The sequence below is a fragment of the Oncorhynchus tshawytscha genome, linkage group LG14 (genome assembly GCF_018296145.1).
Source record: "Oncorhynchus tshawytscha isolate Ot180627B linkage group LG14, Otsh_v2.0, whole genome shotgun sequence".
NCBI lineage: Eukaryota > Metazoa > Chordata > Actinopteri > Salmoniformes > Salmonidae > Oncorhynchus > Oncorhynchus tshawytscha.
The window spans coordinates 28,761,489-28,786,596 of record NC_056442.1 but is presented as its reverse complement, the minus strand read 5'-3'; the positions used below and the strand labels follow the sequence as shown (position 1 = coordinate 28,786,596).

At 40.8% G+C, this 25,108-nt stretch overlaps 2 protein-coding genes across 2 annotated transcripts; both read right to left on the bottom strand.

Moving 5' to 3' along the window:
- Positions 1-992: 992 nt before the first annotated feature.
- On the bottom strand, positions 993-6,288 carry linc.pou2af1 (lnc RNA pou2af1). The gene is made up of 5 exons (XM_024444876.2): positions 6,174-6,288; positions 4,174-4,274; positions 3,255-3,306; positions 2,426-2,655; positions 993-2,242 (listed from the first exon to the last, which is right to left on the bottom strand). Exons 1-5 carry the CDS (start codon positions 6,178-6,180, stop codon positions 1,919-1,921), a joined length of 714 nt encoding a protein of 237 aa, XP_024300644.1. The 5' UTR covers positions 6,181-6,288; the 3' UTR covers positions 993-1,918.
- Positions 6,289-8,911: 2,623 nt separating this feature from the next.
- Positions 8,912-21,654, bottom strand: LOC112266933 (uncharacterized protein C11orf53 homolog). The gene is made up of 5 exons (XM_024444875.2): positions 21,500-21,654; positions 19,538-19,638; positions 12,097-12,136; positions 9,886-10,181; positions 8,912-9,327 (listed from the first exon to the last, which is right to left on the bottom strand). The coding sequence occupies exons 1-5, from the start codon at positions 21,507-21,509 to the stop codon at positions 8,929-8,931; spliced, it is 846 nt and encodes a 281-aa protein (XP_024300643.1). The 5' UTR covers positions 21,510-21,654; the 3' UTR covers positions 8,912-8,928.
- Between the last annotated feature and the right edge of the window lie 3,454 nt (positions 21,655-25,108).

Genomic DNA, 25,108 nt, shown 5'->3' with positions numbered 1-25,108 from the left:
ACCTATGAGCCGCCAGTAAGAGTTTTACCAGGGTTCATATGTATTTCCTTTCATATACTGTCCTTTGAGTATTTGATTGAGCCTGCCTGGAGTGTGAGATGGGTGAGTTTATACTTTTGGGACAATTCCATTGTTTCAGTTGTGCCAGGCAAGCTCAATCAAGCACAGCTAACGTAGCTTAAAAAATAAACAAATGCTATTTGAACCCAGGTCTGCAGAGGACAGCAGTAATGACATCAGGGCCCAGCATTTACTGTAACTGGGGCTCATAGACCCTATAGATTTCTTTAATTTCATATGAAGTTCACCATCAACTCAAGGTCAGGAGAAAGGACCATACTTGAAGACCCCTCTTTCAAATATTTTACTCTCCTTGTTTCCAGTGTTTGCAATTGCCTCTCTCCTCCTCCCCTTCTCCACCTTCAGTCTAGTATCTCATAGGTTCTTCTGAGGATCTCCTGATGACACGACAAACACTAGCGTTACCCTCATTATTAACTCCATTCTAATGAATGAGAGCACACCCAGACATGCTTCAGATCAGCTTGTATAAAAAGAGAAAAAGGTGCTCTACTGAGGATTTCGAAATCCAAAAAGAAACATCTTACCGAACCCTTCACAAGATCACTATCCCAGAACACTGGTTGGTTCATGAGTTGGACGTCATAAGAGGTCAAGGATCACAGCAGATACTGTATGTGCTGCATTATGCCTGCAGACTGCATACAAGACAAGGTTTTGATTTTGGATGCGGGCCTACGCTATAGTAACAATGGCTGCTGCTGCTGGTCTAACAGAACATTCAGAATGTAAGACAGGAGAGTGATAGTAAACTTCTGGGGGGAAATGTACATGAATAAATTCTGACCCTAAGGTCATATTTCTGATTTGCGCATGCAATTGGCAGCCACTGGATGATGCTTTATATTACGCAAAACTCGTGCGCATTTATTATGCCACCTTTGATCTGTTGTGTGTAATAAAAACATGAAGTCCTTATTCAAGTAGTTATTTCCTTTATTTATTCATCTTTTTGGTCATATGTAATGTTTTGGAAAGGCAGCCCTACTTCTAGCCCTGCTCAACCCTGCTTTATCTCGGCCTCGGAGAAGATAGAGATCCCGATGCAGAGGAGGGTGCGCTCGGAGGCTAGAGTGGAGACAGGCGTCTCTTGAGTTGGATGTGACCTGATGTGACGTGGACTTGCGTGTGCCTCCATGGGAGACCATTTCCCACATCAAGAACCGTCAATATTAACCTTATTGTTGTGTTTGTCTTCAGTTGTCATAGGGTCTTTCCGATTATTTTTGTAACGACAAGCACTATAGATATGAATTATCTATCATTATCGCTTGTCTGTTGTCATTTATCTTTCTAGTTAATGTGGTGGCAGGCGTAGTGGTTTTTATTTGGGTCCAACAAGGGGCTGGTTTTAGCCGTATATATGATTCAATGACTTGAAAAACTCAATTTAAGTTCATGTTTCTAACTAAGTTTCTGTGTGCATCTGAACAGGGAAACTAAACATTGAGTTGATGGGGATGATGCTGCTAATTTCCTTTGGGTAGGCCTTTCAATTATTTTACTAAATGAATGCATCCATAAAAAAATATATACTTTCTTGTAAAAAAAAAACTTGTTTTTATATATCTAAATCACAGTCAGTAAGTAACTGTATAGCTCCAAGCCCATACATTTGCAACATTTAGCCAAACTCATGAATTCTAAAAGCATTCTTCCAATCATAACAAAAACAGAAACTCCGAGGAAACGTTGACAGCAAACACTCTGAAATGCAAAGCAGGCCTACATCTTAAAACAAGTGCCACACGTGCAATCGTTTGACATCGAGTTACAGACATTGTTTTCACTGTACATTCTACTGTATTTACACAGAAAACAAAGACCGAGAGTATCTTTAAAGGTAGCACATCTCTGAACTTGACAATTCCCGCCTGAAATAGTTGGCATCCACAGGCGAGGCGTGTACACAGTCTGTTGTGCCATAAATAGCGTATTCTGGAGTGGAGATGCTCTCCTGTGTACCCGACCAATGGGACAGGCAGTAGCAGTGCTGGAGGTTGCAGTGCTGGTAGTGGTAGTGCTCTGGAACAAACCCATAACTCGAGTCCATCCTGTTCGGAGAGTTGTAACACGACGAAGTGTAAGACTCCTGTGGCGAATAACTGTTGTAATCGACCGGACTTGACATATTTAGAGAACCTGATGGTGAGCTGGGAGCCTGAAAAACAATCCAGAGGAGATGTGCATTAATATTGTTGTACAGTATAACCAAACCATGTTCTATTCCGAGCCAACTCTCTGGACAGACGAACAAACAGCCTGAGCTTTGTCAAATATTTCAGCTGACGGCTGGTAATTGCAAAGACAGGTGATTGCGCAAGCGAATTTGAATAAAGCATACCATGCCATTGACGCAATAGTCCATATTCAGGGAGTGATTTTCCTGGGGCCAAAGTTTTGTTGAAGTAGCGGGATGCATAATACCACTGCTGTAGGTCTCGTTGGGCATCATCATGCTTATCAATTGTTGATTATCGAAGCTTTCCATCTGAACGTTGCTGTCTGGAAAGGCCCGCGGCTGAAAGCTGCCGTTGGAATTCATCTCTTGAGGGAAATAATCAAAATAATGGCCTATAGGAATAAACGAGAAGGATCAGTCAGAGGTTGCATACATAAACACATGCAGTGGCCATTGAAAAAAGTGAAGACTCCAGAAGTGATGTCACGGCACCACCAGCCAACAGCTAAAAAAAACACATTTGAATGCAAGTTTATAAAAAGGTCCCAGTATATGTTTCGAACTATTCTGCTGTGGTCGTTGATTCTCCATGTAAGTGTCAATCTAGATATTTACCTGACCGAATCTGATGTGCAATTCCGATTTTATTTTATAAAAGGCTTATGTGGTGGATTTGACAGCTATTTATCTATTTGCATGTATGATGCATAATGCATTGCCTTCTGCCTTTTTGATCGAAGCTTGTTTATTTGATTATGGTTTACTGCAACGCCCCCACTGGACATGTCAAAAGGATTTTACTGTACTTTACTGTAGGCTACATGTATTTTTGTTAGCAGGTTTGGATACAGTCAAGAGCATTACTTTTTTACTATAGAACATTGATTCTGGATTTTCCATGGTGATGCTTTACCATACAATCATTGTGCGATCAAGACAATGGAATGCTGTGTATAAATACTGACTAATATATGGACATATTGGAACGTACCTGGCAAGGAGGAGGAGACGCAAACATCCTGACTCGCCAAGCTCTGGGATTTCTATTCATGTAGGAAAAGAGAAAAGGAGGGATACAGAGAGAAAACACAAGTCCCCATTGATTTACAACAGTTCGATTTTTGGGCTGGTTATTTTTCATCATTTTTCATCCCAGTACTGTATAGCACTGTATAGCACTGTATAGCACTGCATAGTACTGTATAGCACTGTATAGCACTGTATAGCACTGTATAGCACTGCATAGTACTGTATAGTACTGTATAGCACTGTATAGCACTGTATAGTACTGTATAGCACTGTATAGCACTGCATAGTACTGTATAGCACTGTATAGCACTGCATAGTACTGTATAGTACTGTATAGCACTGTATAGCACTGTATAGTACTGTATAGCACTGTATAGCATAATAATGGCATTTGCCGATTAGTTTGTTCTTCCTCTTCATTTCGGAGGGTTGATTGAGTGTGTGTGTTTGAGCCAATTGTTGCCAGTTGCCATAAAGACATCATAAGGACATCTTTTCTGATTTATGCATCTGAATTTACTGTAAAATATCACATAAAACAGCTGCTACAGTTCCTACAGGAAAACAAGTCCCACTGTTACTGCTAAACGATTATCAACTGATAGGCTACTGGAGAGTAGACCTGGTGGTGAATCATTAATGAGGCATGGAACTTTGTGTTTGGGGTAAGGTTGGTAAGGAGGAAGTTACTGCAAAGGGGATTTCATGGAGAGAGCAACACCTCCAACTATGCTGAGACTGTGTGTGTGTGTGTGTGTGTGTGTGTGTGTGTGTGTGTGTGTGTGTGTGTGTGTGTGTGTGTGTGCCTCCCCCGATGCGTGCGTATGTAAGTCCTTGCGTGCCAGTCAGAGCAAGACGAGAGAGAGTGAGGTGATAATTACCATTCTAACTGTTTTAATTGCTGTCTGGAGAGCTCTCTGCTGTTGCAGCAACTCTTTAACAGTTGTCTTCACCCGCACGCCCTGGTACACCTTTGGCTTATCTGTCAGAAGAGAAAAACATTGTATCGGTGTTTACTGTTAACAAAAAAAACGGAATGCTCCCAACCCTGCCTCTCTCGAGCACTTTCACTGCCTGCTATATACTTTCACGCAACAATTAATTCGGCCTACTTAATCATTAAAAAACATTGGAAAATTATTACAAATATTTAAAAAATTTAAAACACACGGATACAAAAGATGGTTTGTATATCCGTGTATTTAATATCATGTATTACACCTAGACTTATTTGTGAATAATATAAACAAACGACTGTCCTTATGCAGCCCTCAAATGTTGCCCAAGTTATTGTATCAAACTCGCCCGCGCGAAAGCCAGAAATGTCCTATTATTGTCCTACCTAGGTCTCTTCCCTGTAGTCTACCTCTGCGAGAACCCCGCACCGCAGAGACCGGGTTTCGAATTTCACTGTCAATACAGTAGTCTTGCCTTCACACTCATTTTAAGCACAACGGAAAAACCTGTGCTAAAATGATACTGTGAGCGTAACTTCTCGATTTTATTTAGATAATATATTTATTTTAATTCTATACATAGGCCTAAAACACAGATTAAGCGTTGCGTTCCATGAAAGGGGCTGATAGTAGCATATTCCGTGAAAGTAGGCAAGTAAAATTAGGCTACAGGTAAAGCTGGCAAACAGCTGCCTCGTAAGAAAAACCAAAGGACTCCACAAATCCCGCAAAAATGAGGTGAAAATTGAAGATTTCGTTTGAGAAATTCGTCCGATTATAAAAGTAAGTTACTTTTACTTAGCCTACATATTGTTGGTCGGCTATTGGATAACAATATGAGCTTTAGCCTATAATAAATAAACGTTTTTTGATTATATAATTATTCCCGTTTGTCTATTGAAGCTCCAAGCCTGACAATTACGCAGTGAAACAATTCAGTTTTATGTAAAACGCATCCATCGATGCAGGACTGCATTTTAAATGACATTGCAGACTAATTTAGGCTGTACTAGGCGGATAGGTTAGAGCCGTTGCCAATACCCACTCTTATTAACACGTGTTAGTGCAGTAGCATAATTTTGGGATTTTTATGCTAAAATGAACGGTACTCATATATGTACGCCTTCAATTGTATGTCATGGCTTTACTTCTAAATATAAGGGGGTATAAGGTTCTACTCCAATGACTAAAGTCGTTACAGAAACGACGCCACACAATGGTAGAACTCATTAAGGCAGTCAGAGACTGCAAAGTTGGCGGTAAAGGCGATTATATAATAGCAGCTGCCTCCGCAGAATCTAAAGAGGTGTGCTTGGCTGTCAAACCCATCCTTTTAAATATTCATATACTGAAATGTCAGATCATGATTTGTCTTAAATGTGGCAAATAGTAAAGCTGCCCAAAATACACATCCCACTGATTACTGCTTAAAATGACCATTTGTAAGTTTACATATTGCAGTGTAATTACAATGACTACAATTACAGTTTAATCGACAAAAATAATGCAAATAAAATCGCGTTTGAGTTAAGTTATCCTCACGCCCTAAACTGGGCAAAGTGGCCCAAAGTAGTGATGTTTAAGAAATAAGCAAAACCCTATTTTAAAACGTTCGATTCAATTGAAAAATATTGTAATCGAAAATAGCATACATCATGCAGGTAATAGGCATGGCATTAATCCACATGAGCTCATTGTTGAAGGATAGTTTCCATTACTCTTTAGTTAAAACACGAATTGCATTCTTTATCTCTAAGGTTTTCATCAGAACCTCGCATTTCCCTGAGAAACTAAAACAGCATGTTGTGCAATGTCAATTATTTCCAATCGTTTTGTTCTAACATTTATATTTTTCTTTCTTTCTTTCTTTCAGGAAGAACGTAAAAGAGAACCATGATCAGAAGAAAAAGGAATGATGAACTTACCAGACATGTTGTAAAATGTAAGAAAGAGTCCTGGAAGAAAAGCAGTTATGAGATTCCACAATGTCCTTTTCTGGCTCAGTTATATGGGCTATAATGAAATATTCATAAAAATCACACAAATTCTCAACACACAAGTCTTAAAACTATCTCAGAGCATACAATAATATCCTAATATAGCTAGGGATGTATTAGTTTGTGAAATTTTCTCTCCATGCCTACTTTTTAAAACCCCTAGAACTCAATGATTTGACAATGATTTGATTGCGCGTTACTTTCAATTTGAATATTCAAAGGCTACACAAAAATACATATTTTTCAGTATAAATCAATACATATGCACTTAAAATAACATTCCATTTAATAGAATACAGCACTATTTTATACCCAAACCGAAAAGAAGTTGATATTTTAAACATTTTATCCATCTTTTGCCAATCTGGCCATCAGTCCCCCTTCATAATGAGGCCCTACAGGAAAGTAACGGTAAGATGCTCTATCTAAACATCACCAACCATTACACATTGCAGATCATATGTATTTCAGGAAGGATAAGCACATCAACACGTTGTGACCATACATTTTTAGTCTTATATTAAACAACAAAATATTAAATGTCTCGGCTGTGGGCGTGGCATATAGTAGCAGCCATCACTGACTCCATTGCTCCTTCAGCAAGTGCATGTTCCCCATCCCCGGAGCTCACATCACCCATGTGTTACCAATTACATTACAGTGGTTTTAGCATTATTTAGTTTAGTTACATTCATTATATTCATTATTCATATAACCATAAAGACTGAATGTTTCAGTCATTCACATGTGAAACCTGATTTGACATCCCAGGGCTAGGCTACTTTATATATAGCCTATAAAATATAAAGTGTCTATAGACGATCTATAAAGTAGCCTAGCATCATTCGAATCCAGAAAGCTTTTTACAAATGAGTTTCAATGCAAAAACTCTGTTTATATATGTCTGATACAATTTGAATCCAATGAGGAGACTCCTTGATTGCTCTACTTGTGTATCCTGGGCCTACTTAGATGTCGGCAAAGTATTTTCAATTTATAGACTTATTGGAATAGGGTTACTGTCCATGACTGCTTTTATGTAGAAGAGTTTACAACTTAATACATATGATATGAACAAACAACATGTTATCAGAAGGCAATTTTCACTCAAATATTTTAAGAAAACATGAGCACATTGCCTTAGAGAAAACCGTTTCCTAGAAGTGTTCTTCCATTGCCATTGTTAGAATACATATGAATAACAATTTACAAACATAGCAAACAATAAACACAAACATATACCTAGTTTGAATTAAAATAGCCTAGCTTTCCGTTTTGGGGTATCATATATCATTATCATCATTCATATATTGAGAAAATACACACACTATATGCCCAATACAATCTATTGCCTTTCCTGATTTATACTGGTAGGGGCCTATGCAATGATCCTATCATGTCGGTTCAAAGCCCATCATCTCCACTGGGTAGTTGAGTTGGTGTCTTGACCAACTTCTCACCTTCCATAAAGTAGGACCTAGGCCCATTATCGTAACTGCCAAGAATATTATGCTAGTGTTCTGATATAATATCTAACGTTACAATGTTTTAATGTTTTATTTCTGGGGTTGCAATTTCCTCCCCACACATTACGCTGGTACGGTGAGAGGAAGAGGTAACATGAAACAACTGCGCCATCTAGAGTAGGATATACGTAAGTGGGCTCTCCGTCTTAATTGAATGTAGAGATAAAATCGTTTTTTTTTTCATGTGTAATTTTAGCAAAAAATATGTTCCATTTTCATGCATTTATTGCAGTCTCTTTTATTATATTTGATTTATAATACACATTCTACTGCCCAAAACATAATCTATGTTGTTTATTTCTTGAAATGTAAAGCAAAACACAGGAACTGTGAGTATGATAAATCACTTGCATCTATTGACCAATTCCGTTCCTTGCATTGTCTCTGAATGTAAAATATTCAGGTATAGATTCCCACTCACTTCTTGAAGAATCCTGTAGATGGTCATCTCTGATTGTCTTTCGTTATACTCTAGACTTTTCTTTGAATTGTCACTGCTGCCTATTACTAGTAATGAATGCATTGCAACAAGCTCCTAAAATATAAAAAACAGAAGAGAAAAAACATACACATTCATTACCAAAGCTTCACAGAGTAAAGGCTCACATGAAGTAGATACAGTTGGATAAACTCTGATTTGGTTATTAAAGCTGACAACAAGATGCGATAAAGTAAAGAAGGTTAAAGTAAAACGACCTTCAGCAAAAAATAAATGCTAATTGCAATTGTCGCAATGGCAGTATATCAATTAAAATGATGTTTTCCTAATATAATGACTATATAAAAACACATCTATTTCAAACATTTGAACACAGGCACAGAATCCTAACTGGTCCATTGTCACGTGCCCATGCAAAGGGTTCCCACTGGGCACAGAGGTCAATTCAATGTCTATTTTAAGTTGGTTCAACATAATTGAATTGAAATGACGTGTAAACAACATTGATTCAACCATTGTGTGCCCAGTGAGTTAGTTCTTACATACCATAATGTCAACAGGGGACTTAGGAGGGTCAAATAAGTAAAAGTTCCACTTTGTACTTCTATAAAAAGATTAGCAAAGTCTACAAAGTCAATATTTGGACCACAAGGATCTGAGTCACTTGCATCTGCATTGTTTTGGTTTTCTGTGAAGGACAAGATGTTTCCAAATGGATTTAATAAGACCTCCGAATCTCATATGGCGACCAAGAGCTTCCACCATCTTCTTTCACCCACGAGTGCGTGTCACTATGTGTGGCGAGGGTACTGTCAGAGACCTCATTAGCTAGAGGGGCCATCTTGGAGGCTAGGTCGTTGGAGACAGTCATATAGGAAGGACATGTGAAAGTGGAGGCAGCAGGGTAAGAGGTGTGGTAGTGTACTTCGTCCAGAGGGTGAAGGGCATAGGGCTGTGCCGAGGCCATGGAGGAGCTACGGGTGGAGCAGCGGTACTGTGACGGGCTCCCGGGAGGGTCGGGGCTGGGCAGGGAGACTGGAACAGAGGTCAGGCCGTCTGCACACAAACCCTCTCCCTGGGTCACTGGGTCTGCCACTGGCTGCTCCCACGAATCCCTCTGTAGGAGCAACAGCCAGAGAAAAGAATAGAGATGATGGAGAAATTACTCTTATTTGTTGGTATTGCCGATTGCAGAATGCCCTAAGAGGTATGTGTAACAGATGGTTAGGAACCATGCTTGTGTGATGATTAACCTTGCTGGAGACCTGAAGACATGTTGGCTCACTGAGCTAATGTCTAGGCTTTATCTCAGTGGGCTAACAAAGCCTTGTAGCGCACAGATCTGGGTTTGATCCCAAATCAGTAACATAGGGACACACTTCTCACCTGTGGAATTAGATGTATTTTTTCCATCGTGCTTTTGTGAAATGTGTGCTCATTTGGATGTACCCTATCCGCTCCAGCCCCCATCCCTATTTACATGCTTTGCGCCATCTCACATCACATAAAAAACAATAACACATAGGGTGCGTTTCCTGGATTTAGCCTAGCCTTGAACAATTCTTAGTCCAGGACTAGACTTTAAACCATGTTTGAGAAACTGGCCCATAATGTAAAGCCATAGCTCAACAGTTCCATTCCATCACTAGTACTGAACACTGACAGATTGACTTACCAGGAGAAAGTGGGGGGACTCTCCAGAGAAAGGTGGTAGCAGAGTGGACAGGGCTGAGCTGGGGAAGATGGAACTCCCTCCGGTGGTGAAGGCTGCACTACGGTAGTCTCCGAACGTTTCCGGGTAGTAGCTGTCTATGACGGACGGGTAGCCAGACATGGCCGATGGGTCACAACCTAGAGGCTTGCCACCCAGGGATGAGGAGTAGACCTCGCCCGAGAACTGCTTGGGAGAGAAGTCCGAGTCGGAGATGAAAGGTCGCCTCATGCCGTAGTAGCTAGGGATCATGTGAGACCCTGTTGTAAAGAGAACCAGTGAGAAAACATTAGTAACAAGGGGTCCTATGTGGCTCGGTTGGTAGAGCATGGTGCTTGCAACGTCAGGATTGTGTGGTGCGATTCTGGCTGGGGCCACCCAAAATGTATGCACACACTACTGTAAGTCACTTTGGATAAAAGTGTCTGCTAAATGGCAACACTTTACTTATAGCCTGCAGGTAGGGAAGGGGGATACTTAGTCATTTGCACAACTGAATGGATTCAATGGAAATTTATTTTCCACATTTAACCCAACCCCTCTGAATCAGAGAGGTGCTGGGGGCTGCCTTAATCGATGTCACCGGCCCCAGGGGTGGAGTTTAACTCCCTTGCTCAAGGACAGAACGGCAGATATCTTCACCTTGCTGTCTCAGGGACTCAAACAAGCAAGCTTTCGGTTACTGACCCAATGCTCTAACTGCTAAGCTACCTGCCGCCGCATCTAGGCAACCTGTCGCCCCATCTAGGCGACCTGTCGTCCCATTTAGGAGACCTGCTGCCCCATCTAGGCGACCTGCCGCCCCATCTAGGAGACCTGTCGTCCCATTTAGGAGACTTGCTGCCCCATCTAGGCAACCTGTCGTCCCATTTAGGAGACCTGCTGCCCCATCTAGGCGACCTGCCGCCCCATCTAGGAGACCTGTCGTCCCATTTAGGAGACTTGCTGCCCCATCTAGGCAACCTGTCGCCCCATCTAGGAGACTTGCTGCCCCATCTAGGCAACCTGTCGCCCCATCTAGGCGACCTGTCGTCCCATTTAGGAGACTTGCTGCCCCATCTAGGCAACCTGTCGTCCCATTTAGGAGACCTGCTGCCCCATCTAGGCGACCTGTCGTCCCATTTAGGAGACTTGCTGCCCCATCTAGGCAACCTGTCGCCCCATCTAGGCGACCTGTCGTCCCATTTAGGAGACCTGCTGCCCCATCTAGGCGACCTGCCGCCCCATCTAGGAGACCTGTCGTCCCATTTAGGAGACTTGCTGCCCCATCTAGGCGACCTGCCGCCCCATCTAGGCGACCTGTCGTCCCATTTAGGAGACCTGCTGCCCCATCTAGGCGACCTGCCGCCCCATCTAGGAGACCTGTCGTCCCATTTAGGAGACTTGCTGCCCCATCTAGGCGACCTGCTGCCCCATCTAGGCGACCTGCCGCCCCATCTAGGCGACCTGTCGTCCCATTTAGGAGACCTGCTGCCCCATCTAGGCGACCTGCCGCCCCATCTAGGAGACCTGTCGTCCCATTTAGGAGACCTGCTGCCCCATCTAGGAGACCTGTCGTCCCATTTAGGAGACCTGCTGCCCCATCTAGGAGACCTGTCGTCCCATTTAGGAGACCTGCTGCCCCATCTAGGAGACCTGTCGTCCCATTTAGGAGACCTGCTGCCCCATCTAGGAGACCTGTCGTCCCATTTAGGAGACCTGCTGCCCCATCTAGGAGACCTGTCGTCCCATTTAGGAGACCTGCTGCCCCATCTAGGAGACCTGTCGTCCCATTTAGGAGACTTGCTGCCCCATCTAGGCGACCTGCTGCCCCATCTAGGAGACCTGTCGTCCCATTTAGGAGACCTGCCGCCCCATCTAGGAGACCTGTCGTCCCATTTAGGAGACCTGCTGCCCCATCTAGGCAGCAGGTAGCTATCAGAACAAAGCATACAATATAATCGGAGTACACATTCAAAGCTCTGGTGGTTACTGTTAACATCGAAACAAGCCTTCACAAGTCTTCACCAGTAAATGGGTTTTATTCTACTTTTTCAGAACGTTGCTTGTAAATGTGACATTTAAAAGCTGTTTTCCATAATACTGTACCTCCCTTACCTCAAACACTATTAGGAGAGTTGATAGGTCAGTGGGACTCATCAATAATTACATCATTTTCACAGAGATTTTTCTCACCTGGCATTTGAACAAATGATGATTGGCTGGATGTTCCTCCCTACAAATGAAAGAACAGACAAACATAAAAATCCTGGATCCATGGCATTATGAGAACAGGTCTGATTCTGGTAACACATATCATGCCACCACACACACGCTGAGGAAGGCACAAGCCGAAGCGTATGTCAGTGTGTGGTCTATTAAGACATGTTGCTATGATATAAAGAAAATTAAAACAAAGCTTCAAGAATTGCAACTTACAGTGCGTTTGGAATGTATTCAGACCCCTTGACTTTTTCAACATTTTACGTTACAGCCTTATTCTAAAATTGATTAAATTGTAGTTTTTTTCTCATCAATCTACACACAATACTCCATAATGACAAAGCAAAGAAAAAATATAGCATTCAGACCCTTTACTTAGTACTTTCTTGAAGTTCCTTTGGCAGCGATTCCAGCCTCAAGTCTTCTTGGGTATGATACAAGCTTGGTATACCTGTATTTGGGGAGTTTCTCCCATTTCTTCTCTGCAGATCTTCTCAAGCTTTGTAAGGTTAGATGGGAAGTGTTGCTGCACAGCTATTTTCAGGTCTCTCCAGCGATGTTCGATCGGGTTCAAGTCTGGGCTCTGGCTGGGCCACTCAAGGACATTCAGAGGCTTCTCCCGAAGCCACTCCTGTGTTGTCTTGGCTGTGTGCTTAGGGTTGTTGTTCTATTGGAAGGTGAATCTTCACCCCAGTCTGGTGTCCTGAGTGCTCTGAAGCAGGTTTTCATGAAGGATCTCCCTGTACTTTGCTCCGTTCATCTTTCCTTCGATCCTGACTGATCTCCCAGTCCCTGCCGCTGAAGAACATCCCCACAAGGGCCTCTCAAGTGGCACAGTGGTCTAAGGCACTGCATCTCAGTGCTAGAGGCATCACGACAGACCCAGGATTGATCCCGGGCTGTATCACAATTGGTTGTAATCGGGAGTCCCATAGTGCGGTGCACAATTGGCCCAGGGTCATCCGGCTTAGGGGAGGGTTTGGCCGGGGGGGCTTTACTTGTCTCATCGTGCTCTAGCAACTCCTTGTTGAACAGTGTTTCCTCTGACACATTGGTGCGGCTGGTTAAGCGGGCGGGTGTTAAGAAGTGCGGTTAGGTGGGTCATGTTTTGGAGGATGCATGACTCGACCATCTCCTCCCGAGCCCATTGGGGAGTTGCAGCGATGAGACAAGATCGAAAAAGGGGTAAAAAAAAACATCCCCACACTATGATTCTGCCACCACCATGCTTCACCGTAGGGATGGTGCCAGGTTTCCTCCAGACGTGACTCTTGGCATTCAGGCCAAAGAGATCAATCATGGTTTCATCAGACCAGAGAATCTTGCTTCTCATGGTCTGAGAGTCCTTTAGGTGCCTTTTGGCAAACTCCAAGCGGGCTGTCATGTGCCTTTTACTGAGGAGTGGCTTCCGTCTGGCCACTCTACCACAAAGGCCTGATTGGTAGAGTGCTGCAGAGATGGTTGTCCTTCTGGAAGGTTCTCCCATCTCCAAAGAGGACCTCTGGAGCTCTGTCAGAGTGATCATTGGGTTCTTGGTCACCTCCCTGACCAAGGCCCTTCTCCCCTGATTGCTCAGTTTGGCGGGTGGCCAGCTCTAGGAAGAGTTTTAGTGGATCCAAACTTCTTCCATTTAAGAATGATGGAGGCCACTGTATTCTTAGGGAACTTCAATGGTACCCTTCCCCAGATCTGCACCTGAGCTCAATTTCGAGTCTCATAGCAAAGGGTCTGAATACTTAAAAAAGGTATTTCAGCTTCTTCTTTTTTAATAAATTTGCAAAACTTACAAAAATAACTGTTTTCACTTAGTCATTATGGGGTATTGTGTGTAGATTGATGTGGAAAAACATTAATCAATTTTAGAATAAGGCTGTAATGTAACAAAATGTGGGAAAATCCAAGAGGTCTGAATACTTACCGAATGCACTCTATATCCAAGTGATGGTAACATTTTATTTGCATAGTCCATCTGTAGATGCTCTACAGACTATCTACACTCTTAGAAAAAGTAGAATCATATAGGGTTCTTCGGTTTGTCCCCATAGGTGAACCCTTTTTGGTGCTAGGTAGAACAGGTAGAACCCTTTGCAGAGGGTTCTACCCTGAACAATAAAATAAATGCAACATGTAAATTGTTCCATGTAAAGGGTTCAATGTTTCATGAGTTGAAATAAAATATCCCAGAATTGTTCTATAAACACAAAAAGCTTATTTCTCTCAAATGTTGTGCACAAATCCCTGCTAGGGAGGATTTTTCTTTGCCAAGATAATCCATCCACCTGACAGGTGTGCCATATCAACAAGCTGATTAAACAGCATGATCATTACACAGGTGCACCTTGTACTGGGGACAATAAAAGGCCACTCTAAAATGTGCAGTTTTGTCACACAACCCAATGCCACAGATTACTCAAGTTTTGAGGAAGTGTGCAATTGGTATCCTGACTACAGGAATGTCCACCAGAGCTGTTGCAAGAAAATGTTATATTATTTCTCTACCATAAGCCTCCTCCAACATCGTTTAAGAGAATTTGACAGTACGTCCAACTGGCCTCACAACCGCAGACCACGTGTATGGCATTGTGTGGGCGAGCTGTTTGCTGATGTCAATGTTGTGAACAGAGTGACCCATGGGGGTGGTGGGGTTATGGTATGGGCAGGCATAAGCTATGGACAACAAACCCAATTGCATTTTATTGATGGCAATTTGAATGCACAGAGATACCATGACAAGATCCTGAGGCCCATTGTTGTTCCATTCACCCGCCGCCATCACCTCATGTTTCAGCATGACAATGCACGGCCCCAGGTCGCAAGGATCTGTAGACAATTCTTGGAAGCTGAAAATGTCCCAGTTCTTCCATGTCCTGCATACTCACCAGACATTTCACCCATTGAGCATGTTTGGAATGCTCTGGATCAATGTGTACGACAGCGTGTTCCCGCATGTATCCAGCATATATCCAGCAATTCTATCAATCAATTCTATCTATCAAGAACCCTTTTATCTTTCAAGGGTTCATTTTAGAACACTCTGTGAACAGTTCTACCAAAAACCCTTCTATCGCTGAAGGGTTCCTTCCTAGAACCCTCCATGAATGGTTCTACCAGCATTATTTGCAATTTTTTTTATGACAATACATTAAATATATCATAAGTTAGTTATACCCTAACACAGTGGTTGAAACTCCTGGTTTGCAGACCACATCGGGCCTTCAAGTCACATTATGCTGGCTTGTAAAATGATGTGTGATTCCTATTGGAATCTAGCCAGAGTGAGGATATCCAACAACAGGGATTTTTAATCACCCGCAAACTGCATTCAGAATGACTGCCAGGGTAGAGAAGGTTGATAAAGGAGACTACCTAAATCATCTAAACTGAAACAACCATCTCAGTAATGAGACTACTAACAGATTGGATTAGTTTAGAAAAATGTATGTTATTTATAATTGTGTAGCATAAAATGAATCAACCAATCAATGCAAAAACACAGATTTTGAAACAAACAATTCTGAAAATCAACCTGCAATAGGGTATGCTGGGAAATATGATAATGATGGGCGTGGTTTTGAGTAAAAATGACACAATCACACTTACACCACTTTACAGAATTAATTAAATTCCTGAATCAACACTATAAAAGTTACACTGAAAAATCAACACTAGGTAACACTGGCCAAGTGGCCAATTTTATGTGTACCATACAATATACTGCTGGTTCACTCAGACTCCATACTATTCTCCTACTCACTGCTCAATAAAATCACAGAAAATACTTATTTGAAAAATGTTTATCTTGGCAAAGATATCAACTATGTCTGTACTGTATATGTAAAATGATCAAGGGAATACCAGATACATTTACAAATATTCCCATATACTATCTTTTTAAACTGATCAGATTACTCAAACTCCTGATGTTAAAGTTTAAACATTGAGGTAAACACTAATTCTATAATTCAGATTCAGAAGAGTTCTACGTAGAACCCTTCTTCCCTTCCAAATAATCCTTCTTCCCTTCCAAAGAATCATCAAATAACCCTTTCTTAACAAAACAGTTCTTAGTGTGAAAAACGTTCTGGGTAGAACCCGTGGCCTTATAAAGAACCCTCGTCTTCAAAAAAGGGTTCTTCAGAAGAAAATTGTTCTTGGTTTATCCAATCTCTCTGCAAATAACCCTTTTAGAACCATTTGTTTTTACAAGTGTAGAGTAACATCTCAACTAACTATCTCCTAACCCTAGCCCTTATTCTAAACCTAACCCTAACTGTAACCTTAGCAAGCAGTTGCTTATCAACAGATAGTCAGTTGCTTATCAACAGATAGTCAGTTGCTTATCAACAGATAGTCAGTTGCTTATCAGTACATAGTTTGTTGATAGTATGATAATCTGTAGAGCAGCAACAGATGGACTATCCCCAAAAAGTGTGACCCAAATGAATGCAGGCCATTTTTTCATGTTTGATGTGAACACATAACATGGACAGTAACAAAGTATACAGTGACATTCTGTGAAATAAAAGTCATGATCATTATCATCATAGACTGAAGAAAAAAAACGTCATTAACTTTTATAGCAGACAGTGTGTCACGTTTATGATAGCATTACGAACAGCTTATAATGCAGAAGTCAGAATGATTTATGGGGTTTAATAGACTTCTGAATGGCTTTATTATCCTCTTGGGTGCCGTGGAGTCTGAAGTAAAGATATACTGTGGAAAGGACAAGTCTTTATGGTATCTACGGTTATTGAAGACACATTTTGCATGACATTTATAGCAAGCTTGTTAGAATGTATATTATAAATGTTTGTAGGGTTAGAAAAGGGATATATGCTTACAGGGATTTGTTTTAAAGAGACACACACACACACAGCGAGGGTTAGAAAGGAGGACAAGCTCTCTTTTGTTTGCATATTGCAAACATGAAAGAGTTGATTTTAAGGCTGTGTTGGCTGGAAGGCAAGCAAATTTTGAGGGTTGGATTTGAATGCAATTTGCCCATGCCAAGACTTCCCCATGTGGACCAGGTCAATGCCTCAGTGCTTCTCTGAAGGCTGCGTATGGAAATCATGTTGTTAAAGCCTCATGTACTCCCAGTTCACAGCAAAGCACCTGATGGAGAGACACGATAAACCTGCATGGGGAGGCTAACAATTACCCAGGGCCGTTTCTAACATTTTGGGGGCCCTAAGCAAGATTTTGTTGGGGGCACCAATTAAGAGGAAAACTGCTGATGCACTACCAAAGAAAATCATAATAATTGAGGTTTCGCTAATGCTTTGAAAAGGTACTGCAACTACCAACCAACATCCCCAGCCACAGGTCTTAATAAAGAGATGATCTGTGAAGCATGTTGGGCTGCAATGTGTTGTATGACAGTTACATTTTTATATGCTGCTGTATTTGGTGAAAAAAGCTGTCCTTAAGGAAAACCAGTTACCGGTCAAAATGTTGTCCTTATAAGAACAAGAATTTGGGGGCATACTAGTGTGCAGATATTTTAGTTCTACATGACTATTTACTCTGATTAATTATTTTAAGTGTGCATATCCGAGTGTTTACAATTGAAAAGTACTCTTTCCTCCACAATAACACAACAGTGAAGGCACACTGGTTGGCCGGCTGGCCCTAATAATGCCCAAACCTCAGTCCGTTTTGCAAAAAGCATAGGCTACTGTATGTGAGTAAAGAAGAGCTGGCTAATACCATTTCTCTCTCAGCATTCCTTGAGGTCTAGGGTACAACACATATCTTACTTGTGCCAAGATATTAGAGTCTAATAATGCAGAAATGAATAGAGCAGTGTATCTACGGTTATATCTCTTTAATACTCTTCTTTATGAAGCTTGACGTTGTTTATTACTTGAGATTGTGTACGATGGCCTTTGTCCTGTCATTGAGGCAGCATGCCTGTTGTCAAAGATATTTCCCTTTCATTTCTATGGGTTCATGTTGCGACTTGATTTGAATCACTTGGTGGCTAAAGTTTGCCAATGTCTATCAATGGCCTTTCTCTCTAGGATAAAAGACTGCAAACTCGAATGAGAGAGAGAGAGAGAGAGCATAAGAGAAAGTCGAGGCAATCTTTAGATGGTGTGGCCCTGTTATCTGAATGTGTCTTTAGTCCGTATTGTTCATCCATGAACCTGGGCACACACGTCTCATGTGTGCAAAAGAAGACCGAGAATCTCCTAGATTAAAACATAAATATATAGTATAATTTTATCTTTATTCACACAAATCCAATCTAATTTTGCGTTAAGTCAAAAACTGTTGATGGCAACACTGGGGTCTTACCAATCCATCCACAAGATGATATCTGTAACTCTGAGTTAATAGTATTAACTTAATACTGTGAATTAAGAATGACAGAACTCAAGTCTATTACATTTTCGCTTTCAAGCAGAGTTTTCGGTGGTGGTGTTGACAACATCGATCTAGTTTTGTTTAGGAAAACAGTGACTCATCATTATTAAGCAATAAGAGCAGTACTTCCTGGTGTTGTGATCTTTGTTGCAGTTTGCTTTGGACACATTGCCCCCTGAGAAATCCTTCCCAACCTGGCTTTGGCAAACCTGTGACATTTTTTTCTACAAAAAAAAAAAGATGTTTCTGAAGAGCCATTACAGTCCAGGCATGGAAGGATGGTCACAGAGTGTGAAAGCATGTCTTAAGGCTTACGATGTTGAAACTCATGGCATCTACCTCACAGTTTGTCTCTCCCTTATCAGGATCTGTCCATGAAGAGTGTAGTTACTGTCTACTGAGTGCCAATGGTAATGGAAACAGAAAAGAAATGGAGTCCTGTAAAGGGCATTGACAGGTAGCTTGGGAGATGAAAAACTTTTCCTGTTTGCTCAGGCAGATGTCTCATAGGCCAATTTCACTGTGTCTGAGGCAACAATGGCTAGCTTGTCTGCGGCCTGCATGGAGAACAATATCGGTCGGCAGGTGTGCGAGAATCTGACTTTGCATAGACCAACCTGGCAGACCAAAAAGGGTTTGTATTAGCTATCCTCCTCACGACTGCTAGAGTTCATGACCATTAGCCATTGCGTATTATTGTTGTCCTGCTCATCGTGGGGTTTTCATGGGTCTGCTTGGCTTTGTTTTTCTATCTTAAACCAATGTTCTGGTATTTACCCATAGGCTTAGCTTTCACTCATGGCTGAGGAGTGGAGAAATAAAGATACACTGCCGAGGGACTTATAGGTAGGCATTATGGGCATGATTCGTTAGCATACAAAATAAGCCCAAATGTAAATAAGGCTGAAGATTGAAGGACAACACCCTATTGTCTCGCCAACAGACATCAACTGTCTGGTTATATGTCAGTGAAAGAAAGAAAGAAAGAAAGAAAGAAGACAATACAAAAGCGAATCACGCTAGATGTACTTGGAATACTCACACTGTATCTTGGTCCATTTGTTTGATTTTGTCGTTTCTCTGCCAGTAGATCTTTCACTGTGTGCTTGACCCTCACCCCTTGATAGACCCTTTTAGAATACTCTGGAGAAAAAGAGAAAGAAATATTTCACACACACACACACGTGCACACAGAGATACAATTGACTCATTATTTGAGTGTGAAGTAATACAAGTTAATACATGATTATACACTCATTATTCTGTGGAGGTCACTGAAAACAAACTCCATACAGTACACTCCTAACACAAGGATAGCCTAAAATTGTAGTTATGTTGATACAAAGATTTAATATTTTGCCTCAAGTACATTGCTAGAACAAATTCTATGAACCTCCTTGAAGTATATGAAAAACAGGCTAGAAAAACTATTATTTTCAGGAGGCCTAAATTAAACATAGGAAAGGGGAAGGGGGATACCTAGTCAGTTGTACAACTGAATGCCTTCAACTGAAATGTGTCTTCCGCATTTAACCCAACCCCTCTGAATCAGAGAGGTGCGGGGGGCTGCCATAATCAACATCCAAGTCTTCGGCGCCCGGGGAACAATGGGTTAACTGCCTTGCTCAGGGGCAGAACAACAGGTGTCAGCTCGGGGATTCAATCCAGCAACCTTTTGGTTACTGGCCCAATGCTCTAATATGCTATGCACTTATTGTATTCTCTGTTTTTGGCTCACTTATATTGTAAGTATTTTTTAAATTAGCTTGAAGTAAGTATCTTCAAATTGTACTTACTCAAAGTAAAATATAAATATAACACAAGTACAATATATTGCTGGTTATGTATTTTTCAGATAATATACTGCTCCTGCTTAGTGCTAGTCCTCATTCATTCCAACAAACATGTATTCATTTGAATTTTCACAGTTTTATGCATAGCTGAATTGCCTTTTGGGTTACGTGTAAAGGGCATGGAAATTGTCTTTGGCTTTGGTCAATGCAAATTGACTGTTAAAAAAAGCTATTTAGTACAAACATCATTGTCTAACAGTGATGGCATTTTTATACACTGGATAGCCACTCACACATTTGAAATAGTCTAAATAGGCCTAGTGATAGAAGTATCAAAAGTATCAATATTTATTTGTAAATGCATCATAAATCTCAACAGCAAATATGTCTCCAGCCTGATTTTGTAGGCAAATCCCCCCCTGAACATATTCCTAGTGAGCATACTATAGACGATATTTGCAATTTAACATGCAAAAGGAAATCGCATGCAAAAAAAACGGTACAGTATGTAAAAGATCCCAGCTTTATGAATGGAGTCTTAAGATACGTTTCTATTTTACTATAGCCATCATACGGCCAAACAGTTTTGAAATTCAGAAATTGATGTGGGATCATAATGATGTCATTTTCTAGGTGTTGCAGTTTGATATCCAACTGAATTATTTATGAATTGAGAAGAGGGTTTGGATACCGGAAATCCAACACCAAAACAATATTTGCATACTATTCAGCATCATCATGTCCTTTATGCTTTGGACTGGTCACAGCTAAGCAATGCCATCTTTAGATATAAATAATAAACAATCATATTTATGTTCATATGACACACTGTTAACATATTTCCCGATGCAGTCCTCTACAGTACTATACTTTCAGTTTTGTTAGTATGGAAAATACAATCCAATACACCAATCCAATACCTTACAAAGCACAATGTTAGCTTCACAGTACATTTCATTCATTCACTTTTTTTATACGGAAGGATACTAGTCAATTCCAAAAACGACAATAGCATAAACCAGATTGTTATGCTAGTTGACAGCAGAAACCAATAACAAATAAAATATATATTTTTTATTATGTCATTATCACCCCCTTAAAGAAGATGTCATAAAATGTCTGTGGATGATGATAGTTTTGTCAAAACAATATACCATGGAAGTATCTCATAAATGATTAGGAATCAGCGTTATGGTTGCATTTAGCCTTACCGGTTTCCATGATGCTTCAGTTTCAGGTCCGGTACTACAAAGATTGAGAAGGTCAATCCTCTATTCCAGTGAAAGTGTAGCTGTACCAATGCTCAAAATCATACTAAAGACAAGCCTTTTCCACCTCTGGAAACGTTCACGGAATCCTTCGCACACTCCACTGATGGAGAATGTATGGACTTTTTCAAATGACCTTTTTCTCCATGCAAATGATTGGTAGGACGTTTTTCGACTATTTGCATCTACAGTCTAGATTAGAGGAGAGCGTCTAAGAGACTCATCAGAAGGCATTCTATTTTGTTTCACTGAAACATGTTGTAATAGTTTTTTAGGCCTATTTGGGCTCCCACATGTTTACACACTATCAATGTACAGTAAAAGCTTGAAATTATATACCAAAGAACTTTCAGTCACACTTCAAGTAAAGGAAACAGGTGTAACGCTTTAGATCCCTATTTTGTTATGAGCATGTTTGAGACCTTATGAAGTCTCATAATAATGTGTTATGTAATAATGCATTATAGCTGTCAGCCTTAAGTCAAGTGTTAGAGGTTTGTCTGTTCTTGCAGGATGGTATCACTTAGAAAGTCAGAGGAGAATTAATGCACGCACAAGCTGCATGATCAGTATAACATACTGCATTTAGGAGATTGCATATCCTCCAAATGACACCTTCCAAGTTCAGAGAATATACAGCCACGTCCATAATTATTGGCACCCTCTATAAAGATGAGGGAAAAAGTCTGTATACCGTGGTGCAAAAAAATATTTAGTCAGCCACCAATTGTGCAAGTTCTCCCACTTAAAAAGATGAGAGAGGCCTGTAATTTTCATCATAGGTACACTTCAACTATGACAGACAAAATGAGAAAAAAAATCCAGAAAATCACATTGTAGGATTTTTAATGAATTTATTTGCAAATTATGGTGGAAAATAAGTATTTGGTCACCTACAAACAAGCAAGATTTATGGCTCTCAAAGACCTGTAACTTCTTCTTTAAGAGGCTCCTTTGTCCTCCACTCGTTACCTGTATTAATGGCATCTGTTTGAACTTGTTATCAGTTTAAAAGACACCTGTCCACAACCTCAAACAGTCACACTCCAAACTCCACTATGGCCAAGACCAAAGACCTGTCAAAGGACACCAGAAACAAAATTGTAGACCTGCACCAGGCTGGGAAGACTGAATCTGCAATAGGTAAGCAGCTTGGTTTGAAGAAATCAACTGTGGGAGCAATTATTAGGAAATGGAAGACATACAAGACCACTGATAATCTCCCTCGATCTGGGGCTCCACGCAAGATCTCACCCTGTGGGGTCAAAATGATCACAAGAACGGTGAGCAAAAATCCCAGAACCACACGGGGGGACCTAGTGAATGACCTGCAGAGAGCTGGGACCAAAGTAACAAAGCCTACCATCAGTAACACACTACGCCGCCAGGGACTCAAATCCTGCAGTGCCAGACGTGTCCCCCTGCTTAAGCCAGTACATGTCCAGGCCCGTCTGAAGTTTGCTAGAGAGCATTTGGATGATCCAGAAGAAGATTGGGAGAATGTCATATGGTCAGATGAAACCAAAATATAACTTTTTGGTAAAAACTCAACTCGTCGTGTTTGGAGGACAAAGAATGCTGAGTTGCATCCAAAGAACCCCATACCTACTGTGAAGCATGGGGGGTGGAAACATCATGCTTTGGGGCTGTTTTTCTGCAAAGGGACCAGGATGACTGATCCGTGTAAAGGAAAGCATGAATGGGGCCATGTATCGTGAGATTTTGAGTGAAAACCTCCTTCCATCAGCAAGGGCATTGAAGATGAAACGTGGCTGGGTCTTTCAGCATGACAATGGGCCAAAATACCAGCAACAGTGTGTGAAAACCTTGTGAAGACTTACAGAAAACATTTGACCTCAGTCATTTACAACAAAGGGTATATAACATAAGTAAGTATAAGATAAGTATAAGTATTGAGATAAACTTTTGTTATTGACCAAATACTTATTTTCCACCATAATTTGCAATAAATTCATTAAAAATCCTACAATGTGATTTTCTGGATTTTTTTTCTCATTTTGTCTGTCATAGTTGATGAATGATGATGAAAAGTGATTTAAAGTACAGGCCTCTCTCATCTTTTTAAGTGGGAGAACTTGCACAATTGGTGGCTGACTAAATACTTTTTTGCCCCACTGTATATATATATATATTTTTTTGTATGCTCGACAAATGTTGGGAGATTATTTTATACTAATACAATTGTTTAGAGAAAGAGATTTTGTTTAAGAAGTAAAAAATTAAATAAAAAAATAGTGCTCAAAATTATTGGCACCCCTTTTTTAATACTCTAGCACACTCCCCTTGCGAGAATAGCGACACTGAGCCTTTTTTTAACATGTTTTATGAGATTGGAGAACGTATTGGGAGGGGTCTTAGACCATTTCTCCATACAAAATCTTTCCAGAGCCTTGATATCCTTCATCTGTGCTTCTGGACTGCCCTCTACAATTCAAACCACATGTTTTCAATGGGGTTCAAGTCCGAAGACTGAGATGGCCATTGCAAAATGTTGATTTAGTGGTCAGTTAACCATTTCTTTGTAGATTTTGATTATTGCTTGTGGTTATTGTCTTGCTGGAAGGTCCACTTGCGGCCAAGTGTCAGCTACCTGGCAGAAGCAACCAGGTTTTTGGTAAAAATGTCCTGGTACTTGATAAAGTTCATGATACAGTTGACCTTAGCAAGAGACCTCAGGACTAATGGAACTAATAACATCAAATATCCACCACTATATTTTACCATAGGTATGAGGTACTTCTCTGCATAGTCTTCTGTTTTTCAACGCCAAACCCACTACTGGTGTGCGTGGCCAAAGAGAGCTCTGTTTTCATGTCATCTGACCATAGCACCGGTTCCAATCCAAGTGCCAATGCCGTTTATTAAATTCCAGGCGGAGCTATGCTGTTGGGGAAACAGCTTGAGTCACACAAAATGGAATATAACTTTGTGGATACAGTTCAGAATGACACAGTTTCATGTATAGGCCTACAACATCTAAAGACCTACATCACTATACTGAGAGCTTTGCCGTTTAAAAAAAATACGGATTTGGGTTTCAGATGAGGCTGGTGGGATGAGCTATAGGAGGACATGCTCATTATAATGGCTGGAATGGAATAAATGGAACAGAGTCAAACATGTGGTTTCCATGTTTGATTTGTTTGATACTGTAAAATGTATTATATTCTATCAATTTCTTTGAGCCTGTCCTCCTGTAGCTCCTCCCACCAGCCTCCTCTGTTAGGTGTTTTTTGAACATTTGTTCGTGTTTTTTTAGAACCCCGATACTGCACAACGAGGATCAGGCAGTGAATCGCTATTTGGGGAAAGTTTATAAAAACAAAGGTGTCTGCACCCTATAACATGCCATTTACATCCAAAATAGATATTTGGTTGTGAAAAATAAAACTCCTTTAACTACCTTGCTGGCTGTCTCCAAGTCCACACAGCCAACAAATAAAAATTGTACTCAGGATACCTACACTTTGGCACAATATAGAGACTGGATAAAGGATTTGTCGACCGTGAATTTGACTGCTAGGTGTGGTG